This window comes from Bacillus rossius, chromosome 3, assembly GCF_032445375.1.
Source record: "Bacillus rossius redtenbacheri isolate Brsri chromosome 3, Brsri_v3, whole genome shotgun sequence".
Taxonomy (NCBI): Eukaryota; Metazoa; Arthropoda; class Insecta; order Phasmatodea; family Bacillidae; genus Bacillus; species Bacillus rossius.
Window position 1 is genome coordinate 56699763 of NC_086332.1, and position 25539 is coordinate 56725301.

General features: G+C 35.0%; 1 protein-coding gene across 8 annotated transcripts; it reads right to left on the bottom strand.

The window, feature by feature from the left end:
* Positions 1–996: 996 nt before the first annotated feature.
* LOC134530721 (peroxisome biogenesis factor 10-like) lies at positions 997–25539 on the bottom strand. 8 transcript variants are annotated; one of them, XM_063365837.1, is made up of 6 exons: positions 25443–25539; positions 24349–24539; positions 17746–17876; positions 14679–14836; positions 12814–13065; positions 997–1871 (listed from the first exon to the last, which is right to left on the bottom strand). In XM_063365837.1, exons 3-6 carry the CDS (start codon positions 17858–17860, stop codon positions 1521–1523), a joined length of 876 nt encoding a protein of 291 aa, XP_063221907.1. In that variant the 5' UTR covers positions 17861–17876; positions 24349–24539; positions 25443–25539; the 3' UTR covers positions 997–1520. The 8 variants fall into 8 exon arrangements, with proteins under 8 accessions (XP_063221907.1, XP_063221903.1, XP_063221905.1 ...); XM_063365833.1 differs by having other exon boundaries at positions 24349–24599; positions 25443–25526; XM_063365835.1 differs by having other exon boundaries at positions 24349–24424; positions 25443–25518.

Consider the following 25539-nt stretch of genomic DNA (forward strand, 5'->3'; position numbering starts at 1 on the left):
GTCATGTGGCAAGCTTAAGTTTATGGCAGTCTGGTTAGGCCTTAAACCTCAAAAAGAAATGGTAAAAAACATTTTGGTTGTCCAATATTTGCCACAATAAATAGTTCAGATAATCACAAGTTGCAGGACTTAATGCAGCGGCTTCAGGAATTGGTGGTGGTGGGGTTCGTCACCAGGTGGATGCCCAATAGCAAGTGTATCATCATTCAATCAATCAATCAATCAATCAATCAATCAAGGTTCCTTACAGGACAGTGTATCCACCCTGGGCCGTGGCTTAATGAACACTGCCGGAATGGTAATACATGACCTCCACACCAAAACCCACAAAAAAAAAAAAGTAGAAAAAAATTATAGATTGACCCTTGTCAGCGGTCCTTCAATCTGCAATGATTGCTATGGAACATAGGACCCTCATAAAAGCATGTCACACTGCAGCTGGTGCACCGCCCCCAACAGATGGCACGGCCAGGGTGTCAACTGTTGCCTGAGCGGCAATTGAAAAGTGTTCTTTCTTTACATTTAAGTTGTAATGTTAATAAATATGTATTTACAAAACAATGTTTTCTTCAGGAAGTGCCTTTAATTAATAAATAAATTATGACTAAGTGAAGCTTATCTCTGAAATTGCCTGAATTACTCTGCTAAGCATGGCATGTTTTCGCGGGAAGTCAGCCTCTATTGGCGTGCAGAGACCAGGGGCTCAATCAGTTAGACTTGCATCTTCATCAGCACTTGGCGCGTGTCTGCAGCACGGAGCACCTCAATCTTTGTTCATCTTGGTTTCAACAATATTGTAAATTCTTTTCTTAATCCTTGTTCGTCAGCTCCGGCTACAAATTTACATGATATTGCAATAGCAAAAAGATCTAGTGTTATCCAGATAAACCTTTCAAGAATATCTTAACATCATTATGATTCCTAAATGGTATGTTTACAAAAGAAAAGATGAATACGATGATAATCATATCAAGAATACAGTAAAATAAATATATATATATTTTTTAAATTTTATTTTTGACAAATAATGCAAATATTTGCATACATTTCTAAAATGCTGAAGTTTTACAAATATTTTAGACAAATTATACAAAGAAAAGAGAAATGATACAAATGCATGCACCTTCAGTGCTTCAACTCCACACTTCTAGTAACACCACTGTAACGCAGCAGTCAACAGTGTGCACTTCAAGTATTGTCACTAAAGGTAACATTTGAAACCTAGCATGTTTAAAAAGTTTTTTAATAGTCTCTCTTACATGACAGAATGTTAATACCTTTTGTTTTCGACCATACATAATGTCTCTTAAAAAATGAATCAAATTGTATACCCATAAGATGAACAAGCAACATAAACAAAAACCTAAAAAATCACAGAACATTATACAAATTAACGTTAATCCAACAACTGGTTTTGAATCCTTCAGTTAAAAAAGACTATACTGGAGGAAATAGCAAGTACGGAAGGCTGAAAATGAGATCGTCTAAGTAAACAAGGTTCCAGGATGCAACAGTTCTAGCTACGACAGGTAGTTCCTGAGCAGGACGACTCGCGATGGGCCCAGGGCCTCCCGGCACAGGGGGCACTCCCGCTTGTCCTGTAGCCACTCCATGATGCAGCTCCAGCAGAACATGTGGCCACAGGGGGTGCAGCTGGTCTCGCAAACCTCCTCCAGGCAGAGGGGGCAGCTAGAAGCCGCCTGCCCCTTGCCCGCTGTAAGGAGGTCTGTGGTCGGGGGACCCTCATTGCTGCTCCGCCACCTGGCAAACCCCTGCATCACCAAGCCGCAGCCGTACGCCAGGGTGACCAGCCCCAGTAGCCGGAACGTTGACCGAGAGCGGCGATCCTTACGCCAGTGCTGCACCAACACCTATCAAAACCACGGCTGCAGTTGGTGCATGTTTCAATAAAATTTCAGGCAGAAATACCACCATATTTCAAAATTAACTTGCTATTTGCCTAATGATTTCTAGCCCTGCCCTATTACAAAACTTCAAATAGATAAATAAACAACTTCTGTCCATACCGATATAAACACACTTTAAGCCGTACGTGCGGTTTTTAAGGATTTTCATCTGTTTTCACAGATATTTCAAGATCAAAATGGATTAGTAGAAAAAAACAGTAGCAATCACTTATATTTTCCAATTATTTTTATGTTTTGTAAATATGTATACTTTCCACTATGTTAGTAAATTACATTCAGATATTGTAATGAATCAAGACCTCGCTAGCTTAGTTGTCCGACTGTTAAATACACTAGACTCCAGATTATCCGGGGTACTGACTGCCAATGGATCTATGGATAATCAAAAACATGGTTAAAGCAAAGTAAAGTAAAAAATATTATACTTTTTTATCCTATTTACACAAACCCTGTAATAGATGTCCCTCGAAGTAACGCCCTAATTTGTTACAGTAAAACAGATCCTTAACAGCACTAGTCAAATAAATTTTTTTCAATAAGAGAGTATTTTAATCAAAATAGTTTCTTTCCCAATCAGCAATCACTTAAGTATACTTGCTGACTACTATTCTAATCAAGACACTACTCCTGTTTAAATTATAATACAGTACTAATATTTCTATGTCTAAATACATTAAATGTACACCTATCCCTCACTTAGCACATCTTCAGATTCATTTAACACGATGTGAATTTTACTGCCCTAGTCTTGAATAGCACGTCTGTAAATTTCAGTTAGCAAAAAAAAAGTCGAGCACGACACCTCGAAATCTGATTCAACTTCTGTAAACAACAGATGTGCCGTGGGATACAGTTAGCCAAAGGAAGTTAGGGGGGAAGAGATGCACGTGCATGACTGTCTACGCTATCTGCTGTTTTACAAACATCAGCTATGGCAGGTTAAATTGCGGCTATGGAGTGTAAAGGACCAAATGTTTTTACGTCCAAGCGTATGCCGTCGTGCCGTACTGTTGTCACCTGGCCACAAACCGGGCCGTGAACTCAGTCTAGCCAGTGGCAGGGAATTTACTCAGACAAAAGCAACATCTGCCCATTCAGCTGCCGGTAACTGTACGTGCTTGATCACTCATAATGTATCTTGTTTAAGTATTTGAGACAAAACTAGAAGTATTACGGTGCACAGATTGTCATGAAGACCATGTTTATGTTGGTCGCACTTAAGTTTTAAGCATGTCAACTGTGCGCACAATCGTACAAAACAAGGACTCTTACCAAAAGTTAATATAAGTCTGATGCTGTTGGTTGTACTAGCGGGAATATATTTTACATTAGATACAGGAACAGAAATTAACAGATGATTCTCATGGAAAAGGTTTGTTAAATGAATGCTGCAATGAAAAAAAGAATAAATGGCCTGACAGGATTAGTGTGAACCAGGTGGTGATACGCAAATAAGCACTTTAATTTTTGAGAAATTAAAATCAATAATCCGGACAGTAATATCGGTTTCACTGACAGTAAAGGATGTTTTGGAAATGCACGCAACGTGAGTTGAAGGTCACGCCCGGGCAGGCAAGTCAGCCAGCCGACTGACGATAAAGTACATAACCACGTATCTCCAATTACGTGGTGTTGTATTTGTTGTACAAAGTTAGATGGGAGGCATATAAAGATAAATGGCGTGACATATTTATAGTTGAGTGTTTATTCAACGCATTTTATTACATGAAGTATATTTTCCTACACAATTTTGGAATACATTAAATAAATTAGCCTTGCTATTTATGGAAACTAATGCTTCAGAATACATGATTTCGAATAAAGTGAGCATTTTTAGGAATGAATTAGTCGTGCTAAGTGAGGGATAGGTGTATATTTAATAAATCTTAATATATAAAAATAAATGTTTGTTTATTCGTATGCTAAGCACTCATGCATTGTTCATCTGACTGAGTTAAAACTTTGCACACTTGACCTTCGAAACATGGGAATGTCACTGTCTAGTTGAGTTTTTGATAAAACCAACCCTCAAAGCAGATTTTAATTATTTTGGATAAAATTTCATCATTATATTGGTGACGCTTTATTCCTACGCATGGCAATGGGCTTTTTCTTTGTTGATTCCTTCTGCGTATCAATGGCAATTTAATATGACACATGAGTAGTATTGGATAACTTTATGACGGTTCCATGTTTCTATGGTCCGAATACTAATGGCAGCATGGGGGATAATGATAGAGAAATATAGAGATAGTGTGACAGTGAGATAGAAAAATAGAGATAGAAAGAAAGACAGAGAGAGAGAGAGATAAGAGGATATGGGTCATTCCATGAGATTTCAACCAGGGTTGGTTGCTGCACATTTTTTAAAAATTCTGAGGATTTATACACTCATTGGTACATGTTTTGAGAGATCAAAACAAATTTTATAAAAATTTATTTCCTATAATTTTTGCGTAGGCACCTGTTTGAAGATGGTGGCGTGTGAAGATTTCAGCATTTTCAAGCATTTACGAAAAATGCTGTAGCTCCTTCAATTTTTATCGTAACAACTTTTTAAAACATACATTTTACTCAGCTCTAAATGCTGTTTAATTTTCGTTATAAGCATTTCCTGCTGTGATAATTAACATATTTTCTGTTATTTTTCAAAGTTTATCAACAAAATTGACTTTTCTTCCAACTTTAAGCCTAAAACCTTCCATGAAGGACATAAAACATTCCAATGATTTCTTGTATGTGTATACTACAGTATTAGTATTATGTGGCAGATAGGTGAAAATTGGGGTGTTTTGAGTCCTTTCATATTTACAGACTGTTAAAAATTGAATATTTCTGAAATTTGCAATTTTCACCGTGATTTTTTACGGTGTGGGACACATGTGAAAAATTTAAAATTTACACAGAATGTAGTTCTATTGAGGTACTTTAACATACATAAAATTGGTGAGGGTGTTTTGCAAATTAAAACCAACAAAAAATCTTGAATTTAGTAAAAAAATCAATATTCACAATACTCTAAAACATTGTGGAAGATCTCGAAATAGACAACACAATGTATTTAACTCAATAGAAAATCCATAAACATAGACCCTAAATAAAATTGTTTGTTCATATTCTCATTATGTTAGCAGTGTGTATAACGTTTTAGTCAATTTTGACAAGTCATAATGTTATTGCCAAACCTAGGAAATGTTCATTAGCACAACTTTAGGAAAACATTTGTTACCAGTCTATTTCTTGAAATATTTTTTTCTGGATTGTAGTCTGTGTGCCAAAACTTCAGTCACTTCATTTCCAACATTTGCATCAAGGCGTCTTCCTCTTCCTGTCATAACTGAAAATTCACAAACTGTTAAAACACGTAGGATGTTGTCGAAAGGCATCCGAACTTGGTCGTTTCTCGATTTAAAAAATGAAGCAGCTGGACCATGAGGATGGTAGAAATGAACATCACAGTCGTCCTCATCCATGTTCACTTGCACAACCTCGGCAACCCACCAGTTTTCATCGTAGATGCATGCAACAAAAGCTCCTTCTTTAATTCCCTGTGGTTTCACCGGGATGAACTGGGAGTCAAATGTATGCTCGACCTTCACATCCTCGTATTTGACTGATTTGGATGTGATAAAACATCTAATACATCCTCGAACTTCAAATGGTAAAAATCTATGCTTCTGTCTTGTTCCTGGGACTGTTTTAGCATTTTTGAATCTATTTTCCAAAAATGCCTCATTTGAAACTATTTCTTTGTTTTTCACATATAAGAAGGCAATTCCATTAATATTTTCTTGACAAAATGCGAACATATCTTCTGCAGTTAATATCTGACCCGTTGTGGTTCTTTGCAAGGAGGCCTTTGAAACAAGGCGTTTGACGGTCCCGCCAATGCCATCGCATGGACTTTTACCATGTGATGTACCAAAGAAGTTCCATTCAGCTTGAAGGTGGAAGTCAATCTCATGATAGCAGAGGTTTATAAGGTTTTTTCTATTTTTGTACTGGGCCCCTGCACCATCCGAAAAGTATATAATTTTATTTATTTGTGGAAAATCCTCTTTCAATTTAGCGATCAGTTTTTGTTGAAAAGCATAAACAGTAGCTGTTGTATGCTCCAAACAGTCACTTATGAAGCAAAAACATTTGGATTCCACTGAGCCTTTCATCTGATCCCTGTAATATAAGATAAAAGGGTGAAGGGTAGCCTGATCATTCACCCAATGGAATCCTTGAATGGCATCTTGCACAAGAAAGGAAAAATTCTCTGCAAAATCTGCAAGAACAATTCCTTCAGTCAAATCCAAGTTCTCTATTTTGGTTTTGAGGTAAGCAGATTGAGTTTTTGCTACAAAATGATGTCTCTTTAGGTTCGTCAGCTTTGTAATTAGATCCTCAATATACTCATCATTAGTTTTAGTAACACTTATGAGATCTGCCCTGTCTGTGTTCACCCACTGTTTGTAAGTGTAAGTGACACTCTCTATAAAGTCATCATTATTGCTACACTCACCACTTTTTTCTTCATCTTCACTTCCACTAAATTCAGAGCCTTCATTCATGGCTTTCAGTTCCATTTGCAACAAATCTGTTAACACCTCTGGTCCAGGGCAGCTGTCACATTCACTAAGCATGCATTCTTCCTTTTCTACATCACACACAATAGATTCAAGTAAATCCTTGTAATTTATGTTGAGCTTTGCCCCATCTAACATCAACTTAATGTTCTGATGAGCAAGGCAGACACAGACAGAGTGAGTGCCACTTCCACCAGCCAACACACACCACCTAGGCCTAAGCTCTGCAAATTTAGAAAATCCAATTTTGTGATTTGTGTATTCACTGCGGAAGCTTGCATACAGCTCTTTCAAGTTACAAAGAACTAGCCTTTTCTGTTTGTGCTCTTTTTGTCCTTGCTCATTTCTTATGGAAATGTACTCTTTTTTACCTGAACAGATTCTGCTGTTGTCATTCTGTTCGTAGAAGTTCACAACCTCTTTGACTGTTTCATTAGTTAGTCTGTTACACTTCTTGTGATCCGTGCCAGGTAGAATTCCATGCTTCTTGACAAGTTTCCTAGTAGTTTTGACAAGGTAAGGGGTAGCATCAAAATATTCACATGTTTTAGCAATCGACCAGGATTTTGGTGCCAAACTTAGAATCTTTACCTTTTCAGAAAAAGAGGATGGTTGCTTGAACTTTTCTTTTAAACAGTTCAACAAAGTACTGTAATCGTCCTCTGGTGGTAGTGTTTCACTTTCCTCCACTGTGCAGATTTCAAGAGAAGTGGAGATTTTTTTCTTGAAAGCTGAAGAAATTTTGTTGGCTTTTGTGTCTAAGGCTCGAGGTCGGTTTTCAATGCTGAGTTTTTGTATTTTAACAGGTGACACACCCAATGTCTCGCAGATCAAATTTGCCTCAACTAAAGTTTCTTCAACAGGATGATAGAGATCATCTTCAGATGATTCCTCTTGACATGTTTGTAAATCCACTATTCTTTTCTTGCAGGAAATGCACAAACTTTTACCAGGAATCAATTTTAGACTTGGATTAAGTATTGAATACCTTGTTGAAAAATTCAGAGATATTTCTTTGAGACCCTTAGAAATGACTTTTTTATGTACACTGAATGGATCTGAACAAGTTTTCCCAAACAGGTGAGAGAATTTTTCCAAATACTTCTTCTCATGGAAAGTACAGATTGTTTCAATGTCACATTGTTGTAATCTTAGATTCAAAAGGCTTTGATTCTTCTCACTTAACTCACTAAACCTTTTTAAATGGTCTGTAATATTTCTACCATAGTCTTTCTTGTGGCAGTCTTCACTCAAATAATGTCCAATTGAACACTTCATTTTAACACAATCATGTAAAATAATAGAAAAACTCACTGTAGGATTTTCATTTCATACATCATCCAAAACAATGCACCTATAGCTATATAAAAAACAAAACAAACACTAATATCATAGATTAAGCATTATGTAAAAGAGTTGCGACAATAAAAAATTGCAAACTTTCATAGAGATTACATTCCTCAACTGGCATTATTACTACCTCACACTTCTTATTTTTTTTCTTTCTGTTTGACAATCTCATTGCTTTGCTGAATGAGAATAAAAACACGCCCTATAGCAATATTTTTATATTTGAAGGAATAACATCACTTATTACAGAGCCACTCCTGTTGTAGAAGTTTTCCTTGTGTGTTAATTACCAGTAGCTTTAGAAAGATTTTACAGAAGAGACATTATGCATTCTCATTAGGTGTTTCAATTTTCAGTGCAGATAACATTAATTACTGTTATTATTTTATTTATACACTGCATTGTATATAAGTGTTCGCAGATCATCTTAAGCATTGTGTTTTCTTATTTGTGTATTGTTAAATTAGCAATTCCCAATCTAAATAAATTCTAATTTTGAGTCAGTGAATAGTGATTTTCTGCTAAATTCAAAATTTTTTTTTGGTTTTAATTTGCAAAACACCCTCACCAATTTTATATATGCTAAAGTACCTCAATAGAACTACATTCTGTGTAAATGTTAAATTTTTCACATGTGTCCCACACCGTAAAAAATTACGCTGAAAATGGAAAACTTCAGAAATATTCCATTTTTAACAGCCTGTAAATATGAAAGGACTCAAAACACCCCAATTTTCACCTATCTGCCACATAATACTAATACTGTAGTATACACATACAAGAAATCATTGGAATGTTTTATGTCCTTCATGGAAGGTTTTAGGCTTAAAGTTGGAAAAAAAGTCAATTTTGTTGGTAAACTTTGAAAAATAACAGAAAATATGTTAATTATCACAGCAGGAAATGCTTATAACAAAAATTAAACAGCATTTAGAGCTGAGTAAAATGTATGTTTTAAAAAGTTGTTACGATAAAAATTGAAGGAGATATAGCATTTTTCGTAAATGCTTGAAAATGCTGAAATCTTCATACGCCGCCATCTTCAAACAGGTGCCTAGACAAAAATTAAAGAAAATAATTTTTTATAAAATTGGTTTTGATCTCTCAAAACATGAACCAATGAATGGACAAATCTTCGGAATTTTTGAAAAACATGCAGCAACCAAATATTTTTTATTTGGTTGAAATCTCATGGAATGACCCATATAGAGAGAGAGATATAGGGGTAAAGATGGAGAGTTAAGTGCTATGGAGAGATATATTCAGGAAGAGTTAGAGCGATATAGGGAAAGTAATAGCGAGATATATAGGGACGTATCGCTACCAACATTTCTGAGTTACAAAATAATAATTTTATTTGTTATAGGGATATATTTCAGTTATAATAAGATTTTAAAAAAGCATAAACTTAACATTTTCTATTATTAGAAAGATTATTTAACCTATTAACCTAATTCCTGACCCTGTTATTTACTATATGCGTTTCTGCCTTGATTTACTACTAGCACATCATAGTAGGTGGCGGTAAACTAGCCCTAAAAGCTGCTGGCTATTCTCTCCAGCATGGAAAAGAAATATCATCCAGTGTATAGCTCCAGTGGCAAATCCCTCAAAACAATAGGAGGGCACAAAGAGCAATTCTGATTCATGGTTTACAGAAATTTTGAAATATATAAATAATATTAAAGGTAATTTGTATGGCTATTGTATCTACTTAGGAGTCTAAACATATTAACATTATGTAAAGTGAAATAATTTCAAGTATACCTACTGTATTTCCCCAAATTGAATTATTATTCTACCAAACTAAAAAAACCCTACACAATAATCTAACACTATGTATTTATGGCGTTAATCATTATTTTCATAAACAATAGCCTAAAGCACTTTTTGTGTTGGTTTTGACAGTTTAGTGACCCCTCAAAAGGGGGAAAAAGTTAAATATTTATGCTGTTTAGGTGCATTGAGGGTGAAATTTTAGTATGCAACAGAAATGCAATAAAATAAGTGCACATTACACAATGTAAATTTAACCTATAGCCAGAAGCCAAAGTCATCAAGATGGGGACCCACATAGGGCAACGTGCATCCATGTACAGGGTAATTATAAAGTCCGTGAAACATTTCATAAAATCGGTACAGCGAAAAGAATAACGTAACAAATTATATACCGCGTGAAAGAACAACCCTCAAAGTATTTTGAATTTAGCGCCAAAAAAACTGACAGGGGCGCTAGTGCATGTAGTTGCTGAAAATGGCTGCGAACCAGGCAGAGAAAGCCTTTTGTGTGCTTGAATACGCCCGTAGTGAATCGGTAGTGAGTGTCCAAAGAGCTTTCCGTGGCAAGTTTAACAAAACACCACCAGTTTACAATAGCATAATGAAGTGGTACAAGAAATTCGAGGAAGACGGCTGTTTGTGCGACGCAAAACGGTCGGGTCGGCCAGGCGTGTCTTAACAGACAGTGGATTGTGTACGGGACATGATGGTGCGGAGTCCCAAGAAGTCAACTTATCAGGCTAGTGCAGAATTGAACATACCTCAGCCAACAGTGTGAAAAATTCTTCGTAAGCGATTAAGAGTGAAGCTGTACAAATTGCAACAATTGTACAAGCCATCAGCCACAATGACAAATTGCTCCGACTGCAGTTCCCCATTGCCATGCAGAACCGTCTTGAAGACTATGACTTTGCAAGCAAATTAATCTTCAGTGACGAAGCCACTTTTCATCTCTCAGGAAGAGTCAACCGACACAACACACGCATATGGGGGGCAGAGAATCCACATGCAACTCTCAAACACGTCCGAGATTCACCAAAAGTAAACGTGTTCTGTGCCATGTCAAACAAGACAGTTTATGGCCCCTTCTTCTTTGCTGAGAGAACTGTCACTGGTATCACATACCTCGACATGCTGCAATTGTGGCTTATGCCACAACTTGAAGCTGATAGCAGGGACTTCATCTTCCAACAAGATGGTGCTCCACCTCATTACCACAATGTGGTACGAGATTATCTGAATGAGACGTTGCCACATTGCTGGATGGGCCGTGGGGCGGCCGCTGACCAAGTGCTACTCCCGTGGCCACCACGATCACCGGACTTGACACCTTGCGATTTTTTCTTGTGGGGATACATCAAGGATATTGTTTATGTTCCACCTCTACCACAGAACCTTGACGTATTGAGACACCACATCGTAGCAGCTGCTCTTACCATCACTCATATTCTCATATTCTGGGTTGGGTATGGGCAGAATTGGACTATCAATTAGATGTGTGTCGTGGACACATAGAACATTTATAACTAGCGAAAAAAAACTTTGAGAGTTTTTCTTTCACATGGTGTATAATTTGTTACATAATTCTTAGCCATTTCGCTGTACCGATTTTTTGAAATGTTTCATGGACTTTATAATTACCCTATATATTACTTTTGCAAACATCAGGGGATGAACTAAGCGTATTGGTGTGTCAAAGAAAACCTTATGGTACTAAAACTATCGTGGAATACATTTTGAAAACTTGGATAGTCATAAGATATAATTGCAACTTTAAAATACCTATAAATTATTATCCAGGAAAATTGTGTTGGAACAAACATGGCATCAAAATACTTAACATTTTTTTGGTCTCTTAAAACATTACAAATGTAGCACTACCTTTTAAGTATTTAGCAAACTAAAAATTGCAGGCCAAAAGATATGTTAGAAAAAAATAACCTGAAACATTTTTTAATTACCTATACCTAGTGTAAATTCTGAGATATTCACGAAAGCAACATAATAGTATACAGATTCATGCAGGTCTGCCATATTTTTTTTAGGTTTCTGAGACTTTAATTCTATTCACTAAATTACTCCTACCAAATTTTGCATATAGAGAGTTAGATGTTTACATATATAGTTTATTATTTTTCTTGTTCATGCACAGTACTAACTTTTTACTCTGGTTACAACCAGTGGCGTAGCCAGGATTTGTGTATGGGGGGTGTTAAGTAGCATGCCCCCCCCCCCCCCCCCTACGTATTAAAGCGGGGGGTCCGGGGGTCCTCCCCCGGGAAAATTTTGATTTTAAGGTGTAAAATAGTGCTATTTTAGTAGTTTTCGGTACTTAAATTTAAATATTGTAATGGTAAAAATTTTATTAATTTTTAATATGAAATTTCTTTGAGTGATGAATAAGAAATTTAATTAAAGTTTTGGGGCTAAGGGGGGGGTTTTAACCCCTAAAACCCCCCCCTGGCTACGCCCCTGGTTACAACGTCCTCAAGTGGCATATATGTGTTGAATGGATACTAAAGCACTTACTTCTATCAGCGCAGTTAAATATTTTAGCTGTACAATTAAAAAATCCCTTGTTAATAACGATTTCTTCAGCCGTGACTGTGTAAGGGCCTTTAAATTTAATATATTTGAAGGAAGTTTGTAAAAGTAATTTAAGTTAAACAATGAATTGAAACATATATTTAGTTTCCAGTTACATGCTTAAATTAAACAATAAATAATTAAACAAAACAGTAAGAAACATAGTATTGTTAGTACAACAATTTTAAAATGCTGGGGCTTCATAAGATTACCAAATGAGTGATAAAATTAATTCCTGAGTTACTGCATTGCTGCTCGTGTAAGACTGACTCCTAGCTAGACAACGGTTGGTATCCACCCCCCCCCCCCCCGACCCGCCGCAGGAGGGGTAGAAAGTGGTTGCACACAGAGAGAACAGAGAAGGCTTTTTTGTTTCTTGTTGTATTATACCCATGGAACTTTTCAATGCAAATTACAAGCATTCTATGAATTTAATAAATCTATGGTTTTAATTGCAAATACTTCTTCATATATTTAAAAAAAAAAAAAAAAAAAAAAAAAAAAAAAAAAAAAAAAAAAAATTCAATTTAAGTATTGCATAAAAATGTATTTTTAAAGTTCACAGAACCTTTAAATATTTCTACCTTCACACTTACGTAATGTACACCTGTCAGCCGTTTAGCAATGCTGTAGAAATTTCCAGTCAAGTAGAACAGTCCTTTGTGAAGAGTTAGAATGTTTGGTATCCAAATTTGAAGGAGCTGTACGACATGTAGCAGAATGAGCCTTGCTTTTGGTTGCAGGGATGTCGTAGCTTTAGCAGATGTCAACTCTCGCTCCAAGCGGTTAAGAAGGTGAATGATGAAGTAGTAGCCACCACAGTCCAGCAAAACCATAAGAAATCTGGTCTAATGCAACACACCAAACACTGTCGCTTAGTTTTCAGGCACAATGTATCAGCAATTAGTTACTCTTCACAATAAAATATTTTTTTCCTATTTCATTAATCATTCTTGCAAATGAATTAATAATTAAAATAATGACTGGTTTTAAGACAAAGGAACACCCTAGCATTAAAATTTACAAATCATGTTTGATAACTAACACTTTTTTATATACCTGCATTCTCTAGGTTTTGAAAAAAACTGATTTAATTTTCTGGGTTTTCCTCGGCTTTCAGATTTCTGAATTCTGTGGGAACCCTAGTAATACATTTGAATATGTATAAAAATATATAAGTTTTCGCAATTATTGACTGCACTTTTCACAGTGCAACCCTGTATACTTATGCAGCAATTTTCCTCATAGAATTGAAACATACATCTCGGTTGACAGACTATCGCTGCTAACACCTTCTGTGGAAGATTAAGAAAATATACATTTTTATGAAACACATTTTCAGGTGTTACGTGTCATTACAATAATCCATTGAGGATTATTTTATTGTGTATGTACATATGTATGAATGGGCCATTAGGTTAATCTGTCTGGTCATCAAAGATTGGAAAAATTACGCTTATAACAAATGAGATAATACGTACATTATTTAAACGTGAAGACATGGAACAGACAGATAAACCTTCACCCTCTCAAACCAGGAATTTAAAAAAAAAAAAAAATATCAAATTGCTGAGAAACTAGCAATAATCAATACCTAATTAATTCAATTTTAAAATTGCAAACAAAATAAATCTTCAGGTTTGATGATCCATACAATGATTTGAATCATAATAAGATACTTCAGTCTATGAGTCACCAACCAGGAAGGAAAAAAATAAAATTATTTGGCCAATTTTAAAGAAGTGGGAGATGTACTGACAGAATGACTTTGTCAAAACTGAGCACTGATCATATCAGTTGATCAAGCCTACCTTAACTATCAAGGCATGAAACACAACAATGCATGAGTATCTGGAAGATAAGATGTAGATTGAACTTTGCCAACTAATTTCTCTAATACAATGGAACTCATTTTTTTGGTAACTATTATGGTTACTGCAATTAATTAATGCAGTCAATGCCAGGCACTTTTCATAAAGGATGAGACAGTGGTACAATGGTATCGTTATAGAGAATGCACAGAACAGTGTATCACACTAGACAAAAAAAATTACTAAGAATTGAGAGAGATTCCACTTGGCATCAAAGTGAATCAATTCTATAAATAACATGTGAAACAAATGGGAGAAAAAAAAACAACAATTTTTTACACAATAAGCTTCTTCTACCCAGTACTGAAAGTCAAGAAAATAAATTTTCTTGCATGAGAGTTAAAATAATTACATTTTTTTACTATAAAACTCTAGATAACTTGTATTTTTAAAATGGAAGTGTGTTTTATATAATGTTTGTGGTTGTTTTATCACAAATTTACCCCAGGTTCTTGATATGAATAAAGAAAAGGGCTTGGAGCCACACCTCTAAAATACCCCACAACAGCTGGAAGGTAAGTTTAGTTTAAAGTATTCATTTTTAAACAGATTTTAACATTATCCTTCATACAAGGATAAATTATGCTCACCGTCCAAGATGGCAATCTACTGAAGGTTCTGTTAATTTGCACAATTCCCGTGTACTCTTCACCTATGGTCTGGACTGTCGACAGAGTAGTTGCAGCGTAGTACGCAAAGTGGGCAGCAATGTGACTTATGTCGCGCAGCTTTATCCAAAGTCGATTTCCTGAGGAGAATGGATCTTTGTGCAGTAAATGTGAGTCACTTTGTTATATTGGCATCATTATTAAACTTAGGTGCCACAAATTCTATATTTCAGAAAGTTTATAGCATAAAAGGTAAGTAATAAATTAATAGTTTTTCTAAACCATTAAATCTATAACTTAAAATATTGTCTCTAAAGAAGGAAAAAAACTAAGTACTAAATAAGTAAAACAATTTGAATATTTCTTTAATGTAAGACAATGGAACAATAGAAAAAAGTATAGATTTTAATACAAACACACAATTAATATATACATTTTACCATAGAACTTTCATCTTAGAACAGGTACTCAGCCATATTTGCTTTGACACAAATTGTCATTTGGTGATAGTTGAGTGGTGTAGGATTGAAAATAATAATATACAATATATGGATGATGACATTCACTTGGAAAAATCAAATTACAATGTGATTAAAAATATTATGTATCATTAACTTTTAAATTAAAAATTCTTTTATTTCATCCTTAACTAAAATGAAGACAGTTAATATCTAAATTTATTTAGGAAAAATAAATTTTAAGGTACAGATACAAAGACAGTCCGTGACTGTACCTATTTGAGAGATTTACATTCATAGGAAACCCGTAGTGATTATGTTAAAGTTAGGTGGGTGAAAAAAAGTAGAAATATTTATTTGTTTTTACTTAGAAATACTAATGATTCTCTATCAATAATTGAAGGACATTAACAATTTTAGTGTGATGATCATTAAAAAACCAAGAAGTATCTGAAAAGTCTTAGTTTAATATGTAGCATTAAACCCTTACTTTTCTTTCTACTCACAATAATAGGTACTAGACACAGGTAGACATTAAACCCAAGGAGCTACTGGCAAAAAATTATTATTGACTATTAGATAAAAGTTTTATATATATATATATATATATATATATATATATATATATATATATATATATATATATACACACACACACACATACATACACACACACATATATATATACACACACACACACACATATATACATATATATACATACACACACACAATCCCTCACTTAGCACAACTAATTTGTTCCTAAAAATGCTTGTGTTATTCAAAATCGTGTATTCTGAAGCATAAGTTTCCATAAATAGCAAGGCTAATTTATTTAATGTGTTCCAAAATTATGTACGAAAATATACTTTACATAATATAAATGCGTTGAATAACACTCAACTATAAATATGTCACCCATCACACTTTGTATGACAAATACGACAACGTGTAACGGGAGATACGTGGTTATGTACTTTATCATCAGTCGGCTGGCTGACTGGCCCACCCGGGCGTGACCTTCAACTCACATTACGTACCTTTCCGAACCATCCTTTACTGACAGTGAAACCGATATTACTGTCTGGATAATTACATTTTAATTTTTCCAAAATTAAAGTGCTTATTCGTGTATCAACACTTGGTTCACACCAATCCTGTCAGGCCAATGATTATTTTTTTCATTGCTACATTCATTTAACAACCTTTTCCACGTGAATCACTGTTCATTTCTATTCCGGTATCTAATGTAAGAGTCATTTCGTACGATTGTGCGCACAGTTGACTTGCTTAAAACTAAAGTGCAACCAACATAAGCGTGGCCTTCATGACAATCTGTGTGACGTAATAATTATAGCGATTTCTCAAATACTTAAAGACGAAGCATTATGAGTGATCAAGCACATACAGTTACCGGCAGCTGAATGGGCGGACGTTGCTTTTGTTTAAGTGAATTCCCTGCCACTGGCTAGACTGAGTTCACGGCCCGATCTGTGGCCAGGCGACAACAGTATGCACGGCGGCATACGCGCGGACGTAAAAACATTTGGTCCTTTACACTCCATAGCCACAATTTAACTTGCCATAGCTGATGTTTGTACAACAGCCCATAGCGAAGACAGATCTGAGCGTGCATTTCTTCCCCCCTTGTTTGGCTAACTGTATCCCACGGCACACCTGTTGTTTACAGAAGTTGAAACAGACTTTGTGGCGTCGTGCTCGACTTTCTTTTTTTGCCTGCCAAGATTTTGTGCCAACTGAAATTTACAGACATGCTATTCAAGAACTGGGGCATTAAAATTCACATCGCGCTAAATGAATCCGCACAATCTGAAGACGTGCTAAGTGAGGGATAGGTGTGTGTCTATTATATATACACACACACACACACAAACAGATGTAGCAGTTATTCAACACTTACGAAAATTTTAAACTTTGCTTCCTGAACTAAGGTTACTCTGAAATGAGGGTTTAGCATGATGTGATCACATTTCAAGTCACAATCTCATCCAATGCATTAGAATGCTTCAGTAAAGCATGTGGTAAGCTGCATTGTATCAGCACAGCTACTTTCACAGCATGACGTGATTGTGTACAGAAATCTAAATGGCACCATAGCACTAGCAATAGGACTTTAGCTTTCTTATCTCAGATCGTCCAAACTGGAGAAGATAAAATTTTGGAATATACTTCAGGTCAACAGGTCACTGGCCAGTGATGTCAATAACATTATCTACCATTCCGAAAAAACCTAGGTTTTGAGGTTGCGTAACATTAGCGAAATCACACATCATTAAATTTTTATGCCATATAATTCACATTTATAGGTATATGGTATAGTATATGGGGCATTACTCATATTTCAGCATTTTCGAGAAAAACAAAAATCTTCAAAACAAATGAGTTTTCATAAATATATTTATGTACTTAAAGCAATGTTAAAAAATCACATTTTAGCCATATAAAATGTTTGAACTGAATTCCAAAGTAAACAAAAAAAATGAATTCCCAATTGTTATTAGCACTGATGGAATTTTTTCATGCATCGAGAAAATAGCGATTATTTATGATCAATGAATTAAAGTTATTACCAAACAGTTTGCTGCCAACTTCTGCGAGATTCTCGTGAAGGTGTTGAATATAAACTTCATCTTTCTGAGCGGCACGGAGGATTTCCGCTTGACCAGCTGGAACGAGTGTTGCCATCTGCACGACTTACGGTCTGTTAGAGACCGGCAGAGGTCAATTGTCCACACAAGCAAAAGATATTAGAAATTTGTAAAAACTAAATATTAAATTAATACAAGCAAGGGGTTGAAACTCACACCACTCAAGTCCCTAGATCAATCCCTGATCGACAGCAATGTGTTGTAGTGGTAAAATCACTTGCACTCCACCATAATAATAGACTTAGATTCAGAGCTGGGTCAAACCCCGTTATTCATCCTGATAGAAACATGAAAGGACTATTCCCTTGAGTTTTCCTGATGCCACTAACCCCTCACTCCCCCAAAATTCAATTCCACTGCGTGACTAGCCCTCAGTATCACTTTACATAGTAGTCAAGAATGACTGGCACCTAAAAGCCTTACCTCTAAAACGCATCATTTAGTTTGTACCAACCACCATCTATAAGGTTCATTTGCCAATGCAATATTGTTCATTTAATGCTAGCACCAGGTGACTGGGAAATCTTGAGACTATGATTATTATTTGACAGATAATAGTGTTATGTTGCATTTTGTTTTCAGAACTAGTTTCCTCCTTTATGTTAATTTTATTTTGGATTCATGCCCTCCACCTCATTTCCCCATCATCCATTCTCCAAGCCAGCTAGCAAATATGATGGTTATATACACTTAACTCCAACTGCATTCCAGCTGTGTTGATTCCCAGTCAGTCCAAGACATTAAGGGTCACTTTTACTTGATCTGTCCAGATCATAATTTTACTACATCATGTAAGAACATTAATTAAATGCTTTATGTTGGCATTTTTATCTGCAGATTTCTTTCAAAAATATACTTACCACAGCTTCACTATATGTACAGGCCATCTTACTAAATTTCACATGTGCATACAACATATTAAATTATACTACCATAGCCAGTTAAAACCATGTAAAAATAATTTATTATACCCCACAAATTATTTTTAACCTTCTATAAGACTTTCTGAATTCTCGCCACAGTCTTAAGACAGACTTTATATATGTGTATATATGTGTGTGTATGTATGTATGTGTATACACACACACACAGTGTAAACTCTTTATAACGTCACTCGATTTAACGACAAACTCCTTAAAACGTCGAAATTGCTTGACTTTGGTTGGTTTACCTTGTTTTCTATACAATAATACACTCTACATAGCGTCACGCTCACTCTATTTAACGACAACAATACGGCATTATAAATCATTAAGCAGTACTTTCTAAGTTGCCGAAGTTGATAAGAACTGCAGCTGTGTACGTTCTTTTGTTTGCTGTTTTGTTGTATTATCTAGCACGTGTTTACTTCGACTGACGTACCGGAGATACTAAGAAATTTTGACTTTTGCCTTTGTATGATGAATTTGCACATGTTTACCTCGGTCACAAGACTTTTGTTAAGTTGTTAGACATTATTTTCGCAGTTGCTTACAGACTTTCGAACTGTAAACATAGCGAGTAAACAAAAATATTTGTGTATTTACGTAAAAGTTTTATTAAGCACTTGATGCAAAAATACCTTTTATATAATCAAGGTGATCCGGCAGTATCTCAAGATATCAGTAAAATACATAATAAAATACGATTAAAATATTGGAGCAGCTAAAAACATCAGACGAAGATAACAGACTATATGCAATAAGTGTTGTTATTTGTATGAATATTAATGTTCGCGTGTAAAATGTGTACTGTATTAGTCAGTACACATTATTATAGAACAATAAAATGATATATTTTCATTTCTCTCAATTGAACAACCACTCTTTATAAGGCCAACAAATGCTGAGTCCGTTAAGTGTCGTTATATAGAGTTTACACTGTATGTGTATATGTGTGTCTATATATATATAAGGTTAATTTAGCTAGTTTAAAAATGCTGTGAAATTGTTTAAACATTTGGTATGAATTACCTACTATAAAGTCATTAGTAAACTTCTAGTGGCGCTTGTTTCCAGCAACAAAAAAAAAATTACAAAATTGGTGTTTCAACACAACCTTCCTCTATTTACCCTGAAAACAACATTCAAAAATTCCTAATGGATTCTGAGAAACATTTATAGATAAGTGGTGTATAGTCAGTAGGTATATCATTAGTGCCATGTTAACTACATGTGTCAATTGTAGTATTTTATTAATAATGAAAACAGGGTTGTACGTAATGTAACAAGTTGTCTTATTGCAACTATGAAGATAAATTAATTTATGTAGCCTGTGCAGTAACGTGAGTACCGCCATGCACAATGTTCCTACTGTGCTCGCAAACAGCTTGCTCAATGACAGGAACATTGATATTAGAACTGCCTCACATTGACACGTATAAAGTAATGTTTAAAATACTTAGGAACTGCAATTTTGTAACTAATAATTTCCTCTTTTATTATTGATTTTACCTAACATAGCAAACAGTCCACAGAATTACACACTTTGTGCAAGATATACGCAAAAAAAAAAAATTAACAACAGTAAACTACAGAAAGTAATGCCATTTTCAGATTGCCAGTACTTTTAGTACCATTTCAAAACATTCCTATAATTTCAATGCAGTCTGACAGACATTTATCTGTAAACTTATGAAGCAGCCAGCTACATGAAAAATATAAATTCAATATTAATGTCCATCAATAGTATCCCAATTCAAAAATAAAAAAAAGTCACTATAATACATATATATCAAAAACTTTGGGGAATGGTAAAGTCAAGGCTTATTGGACTAAATGAGATATTTCAAGTGGTTTTTCCTGTGAAGGTTGTAGGCTATAGTCACAGTTTTTTCAACAAACAAAATGAATTATTACGATAAAAAATAAATAAAATTTAATCAAATGTATGAAATAAATGAATTGTAAAGAAATTACAATAAACAGCATCAGTAGAACCGAATTGTAATTAAATAAAAGTATTTTAATTGACATTAAATAACTTCACAACAACTTAATACACCTCACAACACTCACATTTCAAACACCACGTAGACATCTTGTCGTAAGTATTCAACACAAAATTCAATGATATAATAAAAATACTACTGCCAATTAACATCATGTAATTGTTACAGTATAGCAAAGCGGTAATTTTCTTACGTCGTGGCTTTTCCTGAAATTAACAATAAAATTCAGACAATAATTTTTTCGAAAACTAGAGATGTTCCTATATTCATTGAAAACAACTTCTTTATATTCCAACTAGTCTGAGAAATCACTGATTGTAGCTTAAATTATAATACTATGCACTGATGCAGCCATCAATTATTTTATTCTTTTTTTATGGAGAATCACAGAATCAGCAAACCTAATAGTCACAACAGTACATTCCGTGGCCACGTTTGTGCTTTTTCGTTATAAACATTACACATTTGTTACATTGTGAGAATGGTCGTTTAGATTAGGTTATATCCATTAAAATTTATTTAATATATAGTGGATGGTTGGTTAAATTAGTATAGCTACATTAAAAAGTGTGAAATATATTTTCTTTCATTTTTCATAAGCTTATGTGAAGGAGAAATTAGAGAATTGTTGAGCTAAATTAAAAATACTTTTAAAAAGTGTGGATGGTTGATTAAGTTAGTATAGACATCTACATTAAAAATACTGTGAAATTGTGTAAACAGTTGGTTAGGTCAGAACAGCTACATCGTAAATTGGTAATTCATAAGCTATACTAATAAAACTAACTGACCACAATGTTTTAAAGTATTTTTTTGTAGCTAACCTAACCTAATCAACCATTCTCAATATCTGACTAAAGTTCTCCAAAACATAAACATACAGACCCATACGGCAAAGCAAAAAATGGCGGCAGTCATGTCAATACACAGTTATTTTAATGTAACCAATAAACAGTGATTACTCAGCAAAAAGGAGGAATTTCGAAATGCTGTTTTCAGGGTAAATAGAGAAACGTCCTTAGTGTTCGGAAAAAAGTATTTTCCAAATGTTATCATTTTATTTACAGAAAAACAGTGAAGCAAGAATTTTACGAGCAATAATCATAAAGAAAAAATAGAGGAATCCATTTTTTTAAATTTTATTTATTTAAGGATAGACTTTACTACAAAGTATTACCCAGAAACATTCTCAGAATGAGAAGATATAAGCTGATAAAAGGAGAAGGGGCTGTGGGCAGCTGGGAACTAGGATACACAGAGGGGACATATCACAGGTGGAAGCTTCAGGGTGGGAGTGGAATGGGCTGGATGAAGGAATGCTCTCGGTGGGAGATGCAAAATATCTATGGAGAAGACTAAATATAGAGGGGGGGGGGGGGGGGGGGGGAGAAACAAATTGGGTAAAAGGGTAGGACTTCTTGCCACTGGATGAAAGCCCAATTGCGAGCATTAACATATCAAGATAATGAACAGAGGGGCAAATTCTCTGTGCTAGTAAGAACGGTTAGAGAGAGGAATAACTGGGATGTGGGTGGAGGAATTTGGTAGAGTACAGGTGGATGGGGAAGGAAAGAAACATAGATGCTTGCCACCAGTGTGCCCAACAGCAGAATTAAATAATAGGTAAAACTCACGTAATTTTTTTTATTACTTGCGCAACAATATCCAAATAACAAATAAAACATTAAAATCTAAAATGTTAAAAACTCACTTAAGTTAGAGGCGGGTAAAATTCCTTTGCAATTGTAGAAAATGATGTAGGTAGTCTTTCACCTACGTCATGATATCTCTGACGGAACATGAATTCCGCAAGGTTTTACACACCATTTTGAACAATTAATGAATAAATAATCATGTATTGGTTCATTTGAATATTGGCCTATGACGCAACTATCAGGTGACAACATTCTCCGGTAAATATTTACAATCGCGGTAGATGCCGAAAAAAATGCTAAAAATCTGAAAATACTTTTATTCTGTGCCCCTTCACTTCCTCTTTTCAAAACAACTGGCGGAGGTAAGAAATTCCAAATACTTTAGGAGATATCGAATTTTTTAATTTCATCATATGTAGAGTCGCGGTATATGCCAAAAAAAATGCTAAACATCTGAAAATACCTGTATTATATGCTCTTCAACTTCCTATTTTCATTAAAAGCGGCGGAGATGAGAAATTCCAAATACTTTAGGAGATATCGAATTTTTAAATTTCAGCACAAAACCAGCGCATTCCTGTGGCGTGCGTGCACCATTGTTTCTTGTTTACGTACGAGTATCTATTTTTTTTTATTGAATAATGATATCACGTGATTGTTCGTGATAGGCCAGAATTCAAATGAACTAATACGTGATTATTTAGTTCAATTATTGTTTAAAACGGTGTTTAATTACCGCCTCCAACTTACGTGAGTTTTTAACGTTTCTAATTTTAAAGTCTTATTTGTTATTTTGATATTGTTGCGCAAGTAATAAGTAACAAAAAAATTATGTGAGTTGTTACTGTACATCCTTTGTTACGGGTTTGTTAGGTAAGGTCAGTTACATTATAAATAATTTAAAACTAAAGAATAATTAAAATTAATTCACATTATTTTTAATATCACCTTAGTTTGAAAGTATTTGTAATGTAACTGACCTGACCTAATCGACCATTTTAGTTTACTGTTCACCCTCTGTCCGGGTTTGTTTGGTCAGGTCAGTTACATTATAAATATTTTAAAACTAAACATCCATTAAAATTAATTCACAAAATAATTTTTAATGTCGGCTTAGTTTGAAAGTATTAATAATGTAACTGACCTGACCTAATCAACCATTTTATTAATTACGCATTCACGATTCACGTATTCACGAACACACGGCAAAATAACAAAAATGGCGCCGCTCAAATGGTTCCACAGGTCTTGTATTGCAAAATTAAAAAAATTCGATATCTCCTAAAGTATTTGGAATTTCTTATCTCCGCCACTTTTAATGAAAAGAGGAAGTTGAAGAGCATATGATAAAGGTATTTTAGGATTTTTTACATTTTTTTTTGGCATCTACCGCGAGACTACATATCATGAAATTAAAAAATTCGATATCTCCTAAAATATTTGGAATTTCTTATCTCCGCCGGTTGATTTGAAAAGAGGAAGTGAAAGAGAATAGAATAAAAGTATTTTCGGATTTTTAGCATTTTTTTTGGCATCTACCGCGATTGTAAATATTTACCCATTCTCCAATAAAAAAAAATTGATACTCGTAAACAAGAAACAATGGTGAACGCTGCAAGAATAAAAAATTTCAGACTCATACACAAGAAACAATTGTAACCGTGGCATGAATGCACAGGTATTGTGATGAAAATTAAAAAATTTGATATCTCCTAAAGTATTTGGAATTTCTTATCTCCGCCGGGTTTAATGAAAAGAGGAAGTTAAAGAGCATAGTATAAAAGTATTTTCAGATTAAAATTTTTTTTTAAAACACATATCGCCCAACTACATATTTACCAAATAATAATGTCCAATGTTCATTTAAGCTGTGACTGCAATGAAAATGTAAAGTACAAAGATATAGAGAAAAATAATTGAGAGTAAAGGCATAAAACTTACCTATTTAGGAAGAGGATACGCTTTCTTAACAGCAAGCAGAAAATGATGCATACGCTCACGTTCATCAGGGAACCTTCTACGAAACATAAATTCTGCAAGGTACCCAACAAACTGTGGAGTTCGCAGCCCGCATCGAGGAATATTGTTCCTTATATCACACCACAATCGTTCTATCCTTGCGGTGTTCGCCCCTGAGTCAAGACCAATGAAATTCATACTAAGGTTCACATGAAAGCGTTCAAAATCATGGTCTGAAAGACAATCAAAAGTTTGCCAACAATCGCTCATTAGTGTTGTCCCAGGCATTATGAATTCCTCGATCATACACATAAGAGACTTGCTAGTGAGAACCTCAACAGGAATTACAAAGATACGGTTAGTATTCCTCTCGATGCCACCAAAAACCCACAGCTCCTCATCACTGCGCCCTCGTCTACTTTTGTATTTTGGTTTTCCGACATTAGCCCCATATAGCTCTACAATAGAACCCGCCCCTCCTATTTTGCCTACACTCTCTCCAACATACCATGAGAGCATCACCTCACGACAGAAATGCGACCAATCTTGAACGGTTTGCTGACTCACGTGACAATGACTCCGAATGAAATGGCTGCCTGGACGACGCATTGCAAGAAATAGATATGTAATTCTGCAAATATTCGAGATCGAAAGACAGCTTCCGGAAAACCACGTGCCATGTTTAAATGATCTCTTGAAACGGCATCGCACACGTTTAACCTTTTTGTTGAAACGGGTCACAGTCAGCCGCTGACAACGAAAAAATTCGCTGTCCTCAGCCAACTCAAGAACAGCACCACATTGTCCGCACCTCATCTCAGACAAAAGGACGCCGTGATCAACTAAAAACTCAAAAAGTAAGGGCCAAGACTGAACTAAACTAGTGAATTCCCACAGGTCTAGAGAACAACCTCCACATCCTTGATCCATAAGCCCCACAACACTTTCGTTTACACACGCCATTCAAATTTCAGAAAAATTACAACAAAAGAGCCACCGAAAACTAAACATATCCCTCTCAATATTTAAAATAACCACTCCACAGCATAGAACAAAATCTTATTTATTTACTGTACCTAAGCAACGCCAAATTGTTCACCCTCACAATCTAAAACAAAGCATAGATAAAGCACAAATTCAAAGTATAAAACAGCTATTTAAAAAGAGCGGAAA